The 17,332-nt window shown below is 43.8% G+C and overlaps 1 protein-coding gene across 1 annotated transcript in view; it reads right to left on the bottom strand.

Annotated features, from left to right (window-relative positions):
• Positions 1-17,332, bottom strand: part of LOC141110956 (branched-chain-amino-acid aminotransferase, cytosolic-like) — a 102,074-nt gene that overhangs the window by 24,529 nt on the left and 60,213 nt on the right. Inside the window, exons 5-6 of the mRNA XM_073602776.1 lie at positions 16,786-16,905; positions 14,745-14,908 (exon numbers count right to left, since the gene is read on the bottom strand). Coding sequence (XP_073458877.1) covers positions 14,745-14,908; positions 16,786-16,905 — 284 coding nt within the window. The remainder of the gene's footprint in view (positions 1-14,744; positions 14,909-16,785; positions 16,906-17,332) is intronic.

The following is a 17,332-nucleotide window of genomic DNA, read 5'->3' as shown; positions in this document are numbered from 1 at the left end:
AGACAGCGAAAATCGCAGTCGCAGAAATAACATTAGACTGCAAGGCATACGGAGGCAACATCTGGAGCAGAATTGAAACCCAATGTCATAACTATCCTCAATAAAGTTCTGGGAAGAGAGGCAGCATCACCAATTGAATTGGATCGTGTCCACAGGGTGGGAAGGGCCAGGGGGGGCCCGAGATGGTCGCCCCCGAGATGTTTTATGTCGGGTCCACTATTTAACCTTAAAAGAAGAGATCATGCGAAAGGCATGGAACCTGGGATCTGTGGACTTCTTTGGAGCCCCTATCCACTTGTACCCTGACTTATCTCGCAATACGCTATACATGCGTCGAGTGGTGCGCCCACTACTTGACCTTATACGGCAAGCCGGAGCTACCTATACATGGGGGTCACCCCTTCAGCATCAAGGTGACACGGGGCGATAGCAGGTTCACGCTCTCTGACCCAGATCAACTGCCCGACTTCTTTCTCTTTATTGAACAGGACCCTCCAGAGGATAGATCAAGACAGCTGGGACTTGGCCCACTTCCACAACGCCGCAGACGTCCTAGGTCTAGATCAGTTTCTTCCGGCCCAGGGATAAGAAGACCTACTTCTCCAGAAGATTAACTCAGTAGCTATTTGGGGACTGATGGCTTGTTTTGTCTTGCCATGCCAATTATATTTCCAAGGGCTCCCGGTAGTTTTGCTGCATTTTTCAAGTGACATGATATGTTTTTCGATCCCTTAACTGTGCTTATCCTACTTGAAAGCTGAGACCTCCAGTAAGCCTAATAAGGGATATAGTGAATATAGGGTTAGGATCTACTGGCTCTTTCCCTACTCTTTGCCAATATACTGTTTGGCTGGGGTTCGGGTGAGAACATAGATTGAAGTCACTTTTGTGCCCCTCACTATGACGAACGTCAGATAAAACAAATGTATAACAATGTTATTGTTAATGTTTTTTTTATTTTTCAAAGATGCTCTGTTTTGTCTCAGACTAATCCATCTCACCCTCTCCTGATATTATATGCAGTGGGGGATGTGTGGCGGGGTGGGGGTGCTGCCCTGGGGGGGTCCGGTACTTGGTTTTACTCAATCTCTGCTTCGGAGGATACAGGTCTAAAGGGCGCTATGCATGGAGCGGAGGATTGCCCCTTCAAGAAGTTCCCCCCGCTCCTTATACCTTCCATATACTCACAATATTGTTTTGGCTCCATAACCTTTTTTATATGCCAGAGCCAAGGTAATTGTTCTATGTTTACCCTAGGGTTAATTATTTAAATCCAAGGCACATACTTGGTTGACTGTTATCACTTGTTGCTGTTAAGCTGCCTTATGCCCCACACTCGTTTATTATTAAATATTAAGTGTGCCATACATATTACTTACATGCCTGGTCTGCTGTCGGGACCACGGCTCAGGTCCATTCACCTTGATCTTTCCCCCGCAATAGGACAGGCACAGTTTGTGCCTAAAACGTGATCTTTCACACAGTGTTTTGCATTAGCGAACACATTAGTTTCCCAGACACATATTTTTAGGTGTCTTTTCATTTATACCTTATTTCTTACATTCTACACACGCTCTTTTTTATCTCTTCCTTCTCGCCCCTCCCTCTTTTTTCTTGTTCTCTGTTTTCTCACTTTCTCTTCCCCTCATTTTTTCTTTTATTTTTTTTCTCTTCTCTCTTTTTTCTTTCCTTTTCTGCTCCCTATACCTTTCCTCCATATTCTATTACTCTCTCTCCTTTACAGCCTTTGGCACTTCAGCATGGCTCACACGGTGACTTTGCGCCCCCATCTGAAACTTTGTTCGTATAATGTAAACGGACTCAACGTCGTGTCGAAACGTGGGCAAATTCTATATCAGATGCACAAAAGACAGGTCGGCATACTTTTGCTACAGGAGACCCACTTCCATTCTGACTCCACTCCTTCCTGCTCCAATAGATATTTTAATAGATGGATTCACAGCACCAACACGATACAAAAAACTAAGGGAGTATCTATTGCGTTCCATAAAACACTCCCTATTGAACTGCTCGATCATGTGGCAGATCCCCAGGGCAGGTATGTTTTTGTGAAAATTTCCCTATGGGGGACTAAATTGACAATAGCTAACATATACTTACCTAATACACACCAAGTCCCATCAGCCTTACAGTACCTAAAGATCTTGGCGGGTTTCGCAGAGGGCAAGATCATACTCGGAGGGGACTTCAATACCTCCTTGGATCCAGTTTTGGATTCATCGACATCCCGTTCCTCTATATCCTTCCCGAAAATACGGGCCCCAAAACGTGCCACCCACAATATGCACCTCATTGATGTATGGCGAATACTGTATCCGGACTCACAAAACTACACACACTTCTCTAACGTACACCAATCATACAGTCGTTTAGATTATTTTCTAGTCGATCACGGCTGCTTAGATTGGTCCCCCAATTGTGAAATAGACCCTATGGTTTGGTCCGACCACTCACCTATATTCCTGAAGCTTACAATCCCCTCTACTCCAATAAAAGAATGGACATGGAGGTTAAATGACTCTCTCTTGACTGAACCAGGGTTTGATACACAGATAGCGGAGACGATATCAAACTTTTTCACAGACCACACCTCCGATGACACCTCACCACCCATTAAATGGGAGGCATTGAAGGCGGTATTACGGGATAGGTTTATTCAAATGGGAGCCCGCATGAAAAAAGAACGCTCAACTACGATAGCTAAGGCAATACACAAGCTTAGGACACTAGAAACTACTCATAAGCGCTCCCCGACGGTGGAAGTGCTTGCGGAGGTTTCTTCCGCTCGCACTCAGCTAAGAGAGTTATATGAGGCATCAGCCCGCACGTTTGACAACAAATTAGCCTTTCATCAATACAAATTTCGAGATAAATGTGGTAGATCCCTGGCTCGCACCCTACATACCAAACAACCTAACACCTTCATACCCCTCATACGGGACAGTTCTGGGAAAACTGTCTCATCACCATCTGAGATGGGACGGGTGTTCCGGGACTTTTATCAATCCCTATATAATATACCTACAGCAAGCCCCACTGAACCTCCCCTTACTGCAGTGGAAACACAAGCCTCCTACATCGCGCAAACTGCACTACCCACTCTAGATAACGAAGCAATAGAGGATCTTGAGGCCCCGATTACGGAAGACGAGGTTGCCCGTGCCATCGCTTCTACCCCATCTGGTAAAAGCCCGGGTCCTGATGGCTTTACCCCAAAATTTTACAAACAATTTGCTCCCCTCCTTACTCCCTTCTTAACAAAAGTATTTAACTCCATCTCTGAGCGATCAGTGTTCCTGCAACAAACCTTAGAGGCACATATTACCCTCATCCCCAAACCAGACAAAGACCTGACTGTCTGTGCTAATTACCGACCTATTTCGCTAATAGGAGTAGATCTAAAAGGTATATGCGAAAGTGCTAGATAATAGGTTACAACAATTGTTACCCCGCTTAATACACCTAGATCAGGTTGGCTTTGTGAGTGGAAGAGAGGCGCGAGATAACACCCTAAAAACACTTCTCATCGCGGATTATGCTCGGGCCCACAATATCCCATTATGCCTTTTCACAGTCGATGCGGAAAAGGCCTTCGACCGTGTCGACTGGCAATTTCTCCGCCTATCATTGCAACAACTGGGTCTAGGCCAAAACATGATTTCCAGAATAATGTCCCTCTACACATCTCCCTCCGCTAGGATTAGACTAAACGGTTCCCTATCTCCAAAATTCACCATTCACAATGGAACGCGGCAGGGATGCCCCTTGTCCCCCATTCTTTATGTGATTGTTATGGAACATCTAGCCATTGCCCTTAGAAATAACCCGGCTATCCATGGTGTTAGTACAGGCCCCCTACACACTAAAATTGCCCTATTTGCTGATGACCTACTCATATTTGTAACTCAACCACAAGTTTCCCTACCCTCCATCATGCAGGAGTTTCAGAGGTATGGAGCGGTTAGTAACTTTAAAGTTAATCTTAATAAGTCGGAAATCCTCAACATCTCGCTCCCAGCAGCGGCTCTCCAACAGCTCGCGTCTTCCTTCCCTTTTAAGACAAGCTCCACATCTATTCGTTATCTAGGAATCCATGTTCCAACAGTTGCGTCTCAATTATTTTCCAGCAACTTCACCCCTTTACTTCTTAGAATTCAAGCGGACTTGGCCACATATGCCTCTAAACAGCTCTCCTGGCTGGGTAGGGTGAATGTTTTGAAAATGGATGTTCTCCCTCGATTCCTATACCTTTTCCAGACCATTCCTATCCATATCCCCACCTCGTTTTTCAAAAGACTTCGCCAGATCTTTTCTAAATTCATATGGCAGGGACATCGCCCCAGGATAAAATATGACACAATAGTTCTCCCGAAGGTCAGGGGGGGTGCGGGGGTCCCTGATGCCTCTACATACCATAAGGCAGCGGTACTCGTGCGTATAGTGGATTGGTTCCATCACTCTTCCTCCAAACTATGGGTTCAATTAGAGAAATATCTTAATGAGGCTGATCTTTGCGCCCTGCCGTGGACTCCTACGGCTCGGAGTGGGGACGGCCTACTTTCTACTGCTCTTACTCGTCAAACTCTCCAGATTTGGGACCGCCTGATCTCGGCGAGTAAACTGTCTAAACTCCAGGGCCCAATGACCCCTCTCTTTGGGACTCCGGCCTTCCCTCCAGCAGCAAAAAAGCTGAGATTTGGACCCTGGGGTAGGGACAGCCATAGACGTCTAGCACAGGTGTTACGGGCTGACCCATCCTTGAGAACGGACATACCCTCTCGGATGGACTTAGGGCCCTCAACAATGTGGTTACAAAGTCAAATAATGTCATACATACGCACTTTTCCCTCCATTTCAGAGATCCTAGATGACCCATCAGACTTTGACGAGCTGCTCTTACAATCGGACCCACCAACACATGTAGTATCACTGCTATATTCCTTAATATTGAACGTATCTGCCCCTGACCTCCCAACATATACACAGAAATGGTAAACGGAGCTGCAACACTCCATCTCCCCCACTGATTGGCAAAAAAGCTTTATCCTAACACATAGGATTTCCCTGGCAACTAAGACCCAAGAAAAAGGGTTTAAGTTATTGACGAGGTGGTACAGATGCCCAGTGAATATCAAACGGTTTAACCCCTCTCAGACAGACATTTGTTGGAGATGCTTGTCCTCTAGCGGGACAATGCTTCACATCTGGTGGGCTTGCCCTCCAATCTGGAAACTGTGGCAAAAGATATTTGACCTATACAGCAGGCTGATGGTGACATCAATTAGGCCCACACCAGAGATAGCCCTATTATCTATACTCCCGGGCCCCCTCAAGTCGATTAAAAAAGATGTACTGCGCCACTTTCTGGCAGCAGTTAGGACAGTGATCCCACGACATTGGAAAACGGCAGATGTGCCTTCCTTGGGAGAATGGGCTGTCGAGGTGGATCAGATAAGAGATTTGGAGCGTCTGTTGGCGCGGGAAACGGGGAAGGAGGAACAGTTTTCCACCACCTGGGCCTCGTGGTCAATGTTTCGCTACTCTGATGACTTCTCCTTATGGGTCAGAGACATCCCACCCTTAACCGCTAATTAGCCATGCTGGGGTGCCTAACACCTCAGGAATCATCCCTTACTTCTACACACGATCTCATTTCCAACTTTCTCTCTGTTTCTTTTTTATTAAGTACTGAACTAACAACTCATACATGTAACTAAAGATCATATACCCAGAATAGTTAAATGATTTGAATATATATACTAGGTGAATACGTGATCCTTACAGCATTCTAATTTGTTGAAAAGGAGCCCTCAGATAACACTAACATGCAAAACCGCAAGGTTTAATATATGTTGGTTCCCACTCGCATGTTATTCCTCTCCTATATCAAAAATACATATGTACAATATGATATACCAGTAATTCACTGAAAGATACATGTCAGACTGATCATTCCTGTATATGTATGGTTATAATACACCTCGCTATTCTATGTATACTGTATGTGCTGTTATACTGTAAAGAACAGTATTTCTCTGTTATATCCTTTATTTTTCTGTTTTTTGAAATAAAATAAGATTGAAAGAAAATCTGGTGCAGCTGTACATGGTAGCCAATCAGCTTCTACGGTAACTTCAGCTTGTTCAATTAGACCCCTTTCACAATGGGGTGTTTTTCAGGTGCTTTTGGGCTAAAAACAGCGCCTGTAAAGCACCTGAAAAACACCTCCCCTGCAGTCTCAGTGTGAAAGACCGAGTGCTTTCACACTGAAGTGATGCACTGGCAGGAGGTTAACCACTTGACCACTGGGCACTTAAACCCCCTTAATAACCAGACCAATTTTCAGCTTTCGGTGCTCTCACACTTTGAATGACAATTACTCAGTCATGCAACACTGTACCCAAATGAATTTTTTGTCCTTTTTTTCACACAAATAGAGCTTTCTTTTGGTGGTATTTAATCACCGCTGGGTTCTTTATTTTTTGCGCTATAAAAGAAAAAAGACCAAAAATTCTGTAAAAAAATGCATTTTTCTTCTTTTCTGTTATAAAATTTTGCAAATTAGTAATTTTTTCTTCATATATTTTGGCCAAAATTTATACCGCTACATATCTTTGGTAAAAATAACCCAAATCGGTGGATATTATTTGGTCTTTGTGAAAGTTATAGAGTCCACAAGCTATGGTGCGAATATCTGAAAATTGATCACACCTGAAGTACTGAATCTCATTTCTTGAGACCCTAACATGCCAGAAAAGTACAAATACCCCCTAAATGACCCCTTTTTGGAAAGAAGACATTCCAAGGTATTTAGAAAGATGCATGATGAGTTTTTTTAAGTTGTAATTTTTTCCCACAATTCTTTGCAAAATCAAGATTTTTTTTTTTCTTTTCACAAAATTGTCATATTAGCAGGTTATTTCTCAAACACAGCATATGCATACCACAAATTACACCCCAAAACACATTCTGCTATTACTCCCGAGTATGGCGATACCACATGTGTGAGACTTTTACACAGTGTAGCCACATACAGAGGCCCAACATGCAGGGGAGCACCTTCAGGCGTTCTGGAGTGCCCAGGCCAATTCTGACATTTCTCTCCTACATGTAAAAATCATAATTTATTTGCTAGAAAATTACATAGAACCCCAAAACATTATATATATTTTTTTAGCAAAGACCCTAGAGAATACAATGGCGGTCGTTGCAACTTTTTATCTCGCACAGTATTTGCACAGCAATTTTTCGAACACTTTTTTTTGAAAAAAAAAAACAGTTTTGTGCTTTCAATAAAAACAAAACAGTAAAGTTAGCCCAATGTTTTTACATAATGTGAATAATGAAGTTATGCCGAGTAAATAGATACCTAACATGTCACCCTTCAAAACTGCACACGCTCGTGGAATGGCGCCAAACTTCGCTACTTAAAAATCCCCATAGGAGACGCTTTAAAAATTTTTACTGGTTACATGTTGTGAGTTACAGAGAAGGTCTAGGGCCAAAATTATTGCTCTTGCTCTACCGATCGCAGTGATACCTCACATGTGTGGTTTGAACACCATTTTCATATGTGGGCGCAACTTACATATGCGTTCGGGGACACAGGGAAATTTTTTTTTTTTTTTTTTTTAATTGTTCATTTTACTTTTTTTTAGTTTGAGGCTTTTTTCCAAAAAATAAATTTTTTGATCACTTTTATTTCTATTACAAGGAATTTAAACATCCCCTGTAATAGGAATATGGCATGACAGGTCCTCTTTACAGTGAGATATGGGGTCAATAAGACCCCACATCTCACCTCTAGGCTGGGAAGCTTGAAAAAAAAAACAAAAAAAAAAAACATCCTGGCTTTGATTGTAGCGGTGAGTCGGTAGAAGCACCTGAGGGTGGTGAGGGGGGGGCGTCCCCTCTCGCCTCCCGTAAGAATGATCAAGCAGTGGAAAAGACGCTATGATCACTCCTATGGTGTAGGTAATCGCCGGCTGAAAAAGATGATGATATCTGAATGATGCCTATAGCTGCATCCATCATTCAGATATCCCCGCACAAAGTCAAGGACGTCGTATGACGGCCGGCGGGCGGGAAGTGGTTAAAACACATTTTTTTTTAACAAAAAGTTGTCCATTTATACAATATTTCTAACACATAACATGTACATACCAAAAATGACCCCCCAAAATAGATTCTCCTACTCCTCCTGAGTACGGCGATACCACATGTGTGAGACTTCCACAGCCTGGCCACATACAGGGGCCGAGTACAGCGGAGTATGGCTGAGCATGGCAGAGTATGGCTGAGCATGGCAGAGTATGGCTGAGTATGGCTGAGTATGGCTGAGTATGGCAGAGTATGGCTGAGTATGGCTGAGTATGGCTGAGTATGGCTGAGCATGGCAGAGTATGGCAGAGTATGGCAGAGTATGGCTGAGCATGGCTGAGTATGGCTGAGTATGGCGGGGTATGGCGGGGTATGGCGGGGTATGGCGGGGTATGGCGGGGTATGGCGGAGCATTGCACAGGATCATTGCAGAGTATTGCACAGGATCATTGCAGAGTATTGCACAGGATCATTGCAGAGTATTGCACAGGATCATTGCAGAGTATTGCACAGGGTTGCACAGGATCATTGCAGAGTATTGCACAGGGTCATTGCAGAGTATTGCACAGGGTTGCACAGGATCATTGCAGAGTATTGCACAGGGTTGCACAGGATCATTGCAGAGTATTGCACAGGGTTGCACAGGATCATTGCAGAGTATTGCACAGGGTTGCACAGGATCATTGCAGAGTGTTGCACAGGGTTGCACAGGATCATTGCAGAGTATTGCACAGGATAATTGCAGAGTATTGCACAGGGTCGCACAGGATCATTGCAGAGTATTGCACAGGATCATTGCAGAGTATTGCACAGGGTTGCACAGGATCATTGCAGAGTATTGCACAGGGTTGCACAGGAACATTGCAGAGTATTGCACAGGGTTGCACAGGATCATTGCAGAGTATTGCACAGGGTTGCACAGGATCATTGCAGAGTATTGCACAGCATGGGGGGATGGCTGAGCATGGGGGGATGGATGTGACTGTACATGTCACTGAGCTGCGCTGTGGGCACTACACATCCAGCCCACAGCGCGGCTCCCATCCGATCTCTCCCCCTTTGTACCGATCGGTACAGAGAGGGGAGGGAGGAACCGGCGTCATGACATGACGCCGGTTTGTTTACATGTGATCGCTCCGTCATTTGACGTAGCGATCACATGGTAAACGGCCGCGATCAGCGGCCGTTTACCGTGATGCGCCGGTCCTCTGGGCCCGGCGGTCACGGATGTTCCCGTGTGCGCGCCCCAGGGGACGCGCAGGAGCAGTTTTCTGGAATCACGTCATATGACGTGATCCCAGAGTTATCCAGCCGCCCTGCAGCCCTCATTTGGCTATGGGGCGGTTGGCAAGTGGTTAAGAGTGCTTTCACACTAAGGCATTGCAGGCATCGGCAGTAAAAGACTGCTATTTTTAGTGGCGCTCTACTGTCATTTTAGCGGCGCTAATCGGCCGCTAGCGGGCAAAAATGGGTTAAAGCCGTCCGCAAAGCGCCTCTGTGGCAGCGCTTTGCCGGCGGTTCAGCGGCGCTGCCCATTGATTTCAATGGGCAGTGGAGCTTTAGGAGTGGTGTATACACCTCTCCTGCAGCACTGCAAAGATGCTGCTTGCAGGACTTTTTGTACCATCCTGCAAGCGCACCGCTCCAGTGTGAAAGTGAAAGTGTGTCCAGTGTACTCGGGCTTTTACACTGGAGTGAGAGAAGAGGCTCTGTACAGGCACTATGCAGGCACTATTTTTAGAGCTATAGTGCCTGTAAAGCGCCTCAGTGTGAAAGCAGCCTAAAAAAAGCCCTGCAAGCAGTATCAATTTCTGCCTATTGAAATGAATGGGCACTGCTGCTGAAGCGCCTGCAAAGCGCTTCGGCAGCGGCGCTACACAGGGCATTTAAACCCTTCATCGGCCGCTAGCAGGGGTTAAAAGCGCACAGCTAGTGCCGGTAAAATGACGGTAAAGCATCGCTAAAACTAGCGGCGTTTTACCGTCAACGCCAGCCCGCTCCAATGTGAAAGCAGCCTTGAGCTTTGACAAAAAAAAAAAAAACCTGAAAGCTGATTGGTGTGTATGCACAGCTGCACCAGATTTTGTACCCTCCAGTTTTATTAAATCAACCCCACTGTGTTACGGACAGTGAAAACAATGAGAGAACCGTTCTCAATAGAGGTGAGGGTGGGAATTTGTGCATTTTTTTCCCAGAAGTTCAGAGGCAGCAAAAGCACGGAGGATCCCTGCAGTTTTTCCAGGATTCAAGCAGCTTGCACAATGTGGGACAGGATGTACAGGAAAAAAGTATCTAAAATTCAGCTGTCAAAGTCTCTATTCTTCGTAAATGAAATACATTAGGGTACTTATTAAAGTGAAACTTTGCCATGCACACTAAAGTATTTACATATTCTTAACAGTTAATTCAGTTTAAAAGAGGCCCTCATTCATCTCTGTATTCACATGGACATCGCAATGTCACCGTCTCGCCTCTCCACCTTGTCCATTTAGAGAACACTTTGCGTTTACTAAGAAAATTAAAAGTTTTCTCTCCTGTGTTCACCAAGCAGCAGGACAACCGCTAGGCAAGGAACCCGGAGGCCAGCAGCAATCACTGTAGTAGCGGTGCCTGCTGCAGTGATTTTCAGCTTCCATGAAGATTGGCCAGGTATGGCACATGCATACTTATACTGGACCAAGCTTGACCAATGTCACTCAGCAAAAATATCAATACCTAAACTTCAGCTTTAATTTTCAAAGTTTACCACACAAGCATTAAAATCTCAGCTTCTCTTATACTGGGAACGAACCACTAAACTCACAATGTTGAATCCCGTGGACCACCAACATGAATTTGACATGCCTTATACACACACAATGCTCCGGCTCTCTGCCCACCTCCCCCTGGATCAAACTGCTGCCTTATACACACAATGCTCCGGCTCTCTGCCCACCTCCCCCTGGATCAAACTGCTGCCTTATACACACAATGCTCCGGTTCTCTGTCCCCCTCCCCCTGGATCATACTGCTACCTTATACACACAATGCTCCGGCTCTCTGCCCCCCTCCCTCTGGATCACACTGCTGCCTTACAAAGACTCATTATTGAATCTCGCCTCCTTATCCAGCCATGTGCTCCACCTCTGTTGCTCCCTCCCACGGTGCTGCCATTGAAAGTTTCCTTCTGTTTCACAACTGAATTGCCTGAATTGAGAACAACACTGGCAACAACATTGGGAGGTATACAGTGGATATAAAAAGTCTACACACCCCTGTTAAAATGTCAGGCTTCTGTGGTGTAAAAAAAATGTGGCAAAGATAAATAATAATTTCAGAACTTTTTCCACCTTTAATGTGACCTATAAACTGTACAACTCAATTGAAAAGCAAACTGAAATCTTTTAGGTGGAGGGAAGTAAAAATAAAATAATATGGTTGCATAAGTGTGCACACCCTTAAACTAATACTTTGTTGAAGCACCTTTTGATTCTATTACAGCACTCAGTCGTTTTAATTTTTTTTTTATCAAAACTTTTTTATTATTATTTGTTATAACAGAAAGTGACCATACATCCAAACATTTATAAGGGACAGATCAAATGATACAATGCATTTATCACTTATGAGGATTGAACAGTAGTCAGTCATGTTGTGCATAGTAAAAAGTACCCCAAACACTTTCTGTCATGAGATCAGTATACATAACAGATGTAGCACCCTGGAGTTTAGGCAGGGATGCTCCTCACAAATTTACTTGCCAGGAGTAATGGCCCTGGTTGATTGTTAGAGATCCATTGATTTCTCCCTAAGTTTGGCCTTTTCTCTTCGACCACTAGGTGACGGGCACTTGGTGGTACTGTATATGAGAAGGACAATTCAAGGTCAGGTTATGGATATATGGGGTATCCTAGCCAATTGGCAGGGGTTTTCTTGGATCCCTTGGCCTACTGGGAGAGCCTATATATTCGGGTGGAGTCAGGTGATCTATGTTCTGTGCCATCTGTCTGGGTGGACGTGTGTCATGTGCCTCTGGGCTGCTAGCCCGGAGATCGGGCCTATACCAGGGGCGCCTGGCTGCTAGGCTGTGTGAGGGCCTATCCAGAAACCTGGATAGCCGGAAAACCTAGCCTATCCGGAAAACCTGTCAGTGGTTGGAGGTAGGAGGGAAGCTGTGGCCACTAAGGGTCCAACCACTGTATTACCAGGGACCACAGTGAGTAACTGAAGCAAGTACCGGAGCAGAAGAAACTGTTACATTTGAGTTAGGAACTGTTAAAAACTGTTGCCATAGGAGACAGCATTCCTGCACGTGCAGATGTGGCGCCTTGCTGGGGCCTTTCCCTGCACAGCTGTCCTCTTATTGAAATCTCAGAGTCTGCCAATTAAACTTGCAACTACTTAAGGGTGTCCTGGCCCTAACCCTCTTTCCCCCATAAAAGATTGTAAGAGAAATAGACATCTCTTTTGTATTCAAGAAGTGTCCAGCACCCAACGACTTTATCCATCTTGCACCCACTATGCCTCACAACCCACCACATACAGAAGGATGTCAGCTATCTTTGGCCTTGAAAGTCCTCATTACAGTGGAGGAGGCCGGAGACCTGAGAAGCAGGGAATTCACATAGGAATCCATTGTTTTTTGGTAGGTACAGTAGATGCTATCCAGTGGCGGGCTATAAGCTTTCTAGCCAGGTACAGTAACCTAGTGATCATGGTATATACACCCTTTGGATACATTTCGACATCAATTGCTCCCAGAAGGCACACCAAAGGGGTTGAAGGTATAGGCACCTGGGCTAGATCAGAGATAAGCTGCAGTACGTCAGCCCAAAAGCGTTTAAGTTTTGGGCATCGCCAGATCATATGAATAAAGTCACCCTGATGCACCTTACACTTTGGACACACAGCACTCTTTTTTGGGTATGAGTCTATCAGCATGGCACATCTTGACTTGGCAATATTTGCACAACTCTTCTTTGCAAAAACACTCCAAATCTGCCAGATTGCGAGGGCATCTCCTCTGCACAGCCCTATTCAGATCACCCCACAGATATTCAATCAGATTTAGGTCTGGGCTCTGGCTGGGCCATTCCAAAACTTTAATCTACTCTGGTGAAGGCATACCTTTGTTGAATTGGATGCATGCTTTGGGTCGTTGTTATGCTGAAAGATGAAGTTCCTCTTCATGTTCAGCTTTCTAGCAGAAGCCTGAAGGTTTTGTGCCAATATTGACTGGTATTTGGAACTGTTCATAATTCCCTCTAGCTTAACTAAGGCCCCTGTCCCAGCTGAAGAAAAACAGTCCCAAAGCATGATGCTGCCACCACCATGCTTCACTGTGGGTATGGTGTTCTTTTGGTGATGTGCAGTGTTTTTTGCACCAAACATATCTTTTGGAATTATGGCCAAAAAGTTCAACCTTGGTTTCATCAGACCATAACACATTTTCCCACATGCTTTGGGAGACTTTAGATGTGTTTTTTCAAAATTTAGCCGGGCTTGGATGTTTTTCTTCATAAGAAAAGGCTTCCGTCTTGCCACTCTACCCCCATAGCCCAGACATATGAAGAATACAGGAGATTGTTGCCACATGTACTACACAGCCAGTACTTGCCAGATATTCCTGCAGCTCCTTTAATGTTGCTGTAGGCCTCCCTGACCAGTTTTCTTCCCGTCTTTTCATCAATTTTGGAGGGACGTCCAGTTCTTGGTAATGTCACTGTTGTGCAATATTTTCTCCACTCGATGATGACTGTCTTCACTGTGTTCCATGGTATATCCAATGCCTTGGAAATACTTTTGTACCCTTCTCCTGACTGATACCTTTTAACAATGAGAGCCCTCTGATGCTTTGGAAGCTCTCTGCGGACCATGGCTTTTGCTGTAAGGTGTCAGGAAAGACCTACTAGAACAGCTAAAATTTATTTGGGGTTAATCAGAGGCACTTTAAATGATGGAAGGTGTGTACTGACTCCTGTTTAACATGAGTTTTAATGTGATTGCTTAATTCTGAACACAGCTACATCCCCAGTTATAAGAGAGTGTGCACACTTATGCAACCACATTATTTTATTTATTTTTTTTTTATTTCCCCTCTAAAAGATTTCAATATGTTGTAGTGAGTTGTACAGTCTATAGGTCACATTAAAGGTGCAAAAGGTTTTGAAATGATTTATCTTTGTCTCATGTTCTCATTTTTTTACATCACAGAAACCTGACATTTTACCAGGGGTGTGCAGACTTTTTATATCCACTGTACATCCGCCATAATGTTGATTTGTGACAGAACACTTGGGGACCACCAAAAATGTTCTTGCGGACCATCAGTGGTCCATGGACCACTGGTTGGAGACAGTTGATTTAGTCCACATTAAACGCAGGTAAAATACCAGGAATGGCTTCTTTAAAACTCCTCTAGTGCTTGTTAGGAATATGTAAATATTTTAATATCGATAGTCTGGACATAAGTGCACTTACATAAATGATATAACCGGGGAACTAAAGTTTCCTAGCATTGGCGTGTGACTAAAACAAAAATTTCTTCTCAAATTATCTCCACATTTCTCAGTACTGTATATATTGTATACATATAAAGACTTCTAGAGCCATAAATCTTTACATTATGAGATGTAAAAACTTACCCCCCTAGTTTATAGTTTCCTACACCCCCCATCCAGGCACGCACGTATTTTGGATCAGCCAACAGTGAGATAGGGTTAAATCCTCCACTGGGAAAGTATGGTCCCACTGGCCCAATAATGACATATAATAATGCATGATTGGCTTTTGAAACACCAAGAGATGGCTGTGAGGGGAGAAAACAAACAATGTAACATATAAGTAGATGTGATAAGGAGTACACAATATGGAAACATTATAAAACAAGAAATTCAGCCCAGCTCTGCTAATAAAAGAACATTGTTAACATTCTATGAGGAAACATGTGGCCATCTAGATTAAGGAAGGCCCATAGACGTGGTGTATCTGGATTTTGCAAAAGCACTCGATACAGTTCCCCATAAACACTTAATCTACAAACTGAGGTCTGTAGGCATGGACCATAGAGTTTTTCATGGATAGAAAACTGGTTGCAGGGGCGTTTAGAAAGAGTGGTGATAAATAATGTGTACTCAGGCTGGTCTGGATTGGTAAGTGGGGTATCCCAAGGCTCTGTCTTGAGACCAATTCTGTTTAAGTTATTCATAAATGATATAGAGGATGGGATAAAATAGCGCAATCTCAGGTTTTGCGGACGACACAAAAACAAGCAGGGCAATAACTTCACATCAGGATATAAAAATTTTACAGGAAGACTTGAATAAAATAATGGGGTGGGCAACTACATGGCAAGTGAGGTTTACTGTTGAAAAATGTAAACTGATGCACTTGGGGGCTAAAAATATAAACGCAAACTATTCACTAGGGAGAAAACCTCTGGGGGAATCAAGGATGGAGAAAGATCTGGGGGTCCTAGTAGAAGGCAAACTGAGCAATAGCATGCAATGTCAAGCTGCCGCAAGCAAAGCCAGCTAACTATTAGCTTGCATAACAAAGGGAATTTACTCCAGAGATAAAACGATAATACTGCCACTCTAAAAAAAAGCTCTGCATCGGCCACATCTGGAGTAGTCTGTCCAGTTCTTGTCACCAGACTTCTGGAAGGATGTGCTGGAACTGGAGAGAGTCCAGAGAAGGGGAACTAAATTAATAAGGGGACTGGAGGACCTCAAGTACAAGGAACAACTACAAGCGCTAAACTTATTCTCCCTGGAGAAGAGGCGCTTGAGAGGAGATATGATAGCAGTATACAAATACCTCAATGGTGATCCCAGTGTAGGAAGAAAACCTTTCAGTCTCAGGGAATGTAAGAGGACACGAGCCACACAATGATTTTGAGGGAGAAGCAGTTTAACCTTAAAGTGTTACTAAACTTAAGATCCTGCATTTACTATATCTGGTCTCTGACAGTACACGGAAATGCAATTATTTTAGTAAATATAAACTGCTAAATACCTTTTCTCATCAGCAGTATATAGCAGTCTTGTGGCTTCTCTCAGTTCCTGATTAAGCTTGTAGGAGGAGTTTTCACACTGCACTGAGCTGTCCCATCAGGATGCAGAACCCCTGACCCTCTGTCTGGACAGTACTGGCCCTGTACTGATCACATGCACTCTCCCAAGAGGAACAAAAAAACCTCTCTAGCAATACACACCAAACTGAGCATGTGCAGCCTGACTCCAAAGGCTATGTCTTATCCAGACATGTTCTGGAGTCAGTGGAACAAAAGGAGGATTTGTGCATACCAGACTGCCTTTTTTAAACGATGCAGAGGATTAACCCCTTAGGTTCCACAGTGAGTATAACAAGCATGCTTTACTGCATATACAGACTGATTTTACTGTTGTGGGTTTAGTAACACTTTAAGCTGCGTAGGATTTTTTCACTGTCAGGGCGGTAAAGATGTGGAACTCTCTTCCACAATTGGTGGTGTCAGCGGGGAGTATTGATATTTTTAAAAGACTCTTGGACGTGCATCCTAGTAAACACAATATACAGGGATATGGGAATGATTATCGATATTGGCACACATACAGTTACACTGATTGACCTGGATGGACTATTTTCTTTATTCAACCTTGCCTACTATGAAACTATGAAAAGAAACATAAGATCTGAACTTACCTCTGTGCCAATAAATGTTGGTCGAACATAGAGACTGGCAGTATTAGACTTAGGGACCCAATCTCTGTCAATGTCAATGAATCTTCTCATACACTCGAGGAGCTCTGCCTTGTCAAAAGACTGAAAAGAAATAACTTTTAGGAGACATCCACTTTAAAGAGAGAAATATGGATAGAGAGCGAAAGAGGGACATAATTTTGCCTTTGTACAGAGCATTAGACCTTTTCTTAAATATGCTGAACATTTTAGGACACTGGTTTACAAAAAAAGTCCTGGAACTGAACAGATAGAAGAGAAGGGCTACTAAATAAAGAGCATAGAGGACTTCCACTATAAGAAAAAATGAACTGACTTAAAGATAATCGTTCTAAATAAGAGGTGATTATTGGGGGGCATGAACACCTTGTATAAAAGGGACCCTGTTAACAGACCTTTCATTCCACCAGAAATCTTCCCATAAGAAAATACAGTATTTGCATTTTTTCTATTTTATGAAAATTCTGCTGCTAAAGTCACATCCAAGGTGCAGCCACCTTGGATGTGACTT

The sequence above is a fragment of the Aquarana catesbeiana genome, linkage group LG10 (assembly GCF_042186555.1).
Source record: "Aquarana catesbeiana isolate 2022-GZ linkage group LG10, ASM4218655v1, whole genome shotgun sequence".
Classification (NCBI taxonomy): Eukaryota; Metazoa; Chordata; class Amphibia; order Anura; family Ranidae; genus Aquarana; species Aquarana catesbeiana.
The sequence above is the reverse complement of the archived record's forward strand: the minus strand, read 5'-3'. Positions and strand labels throughout refer to the sequence as shown.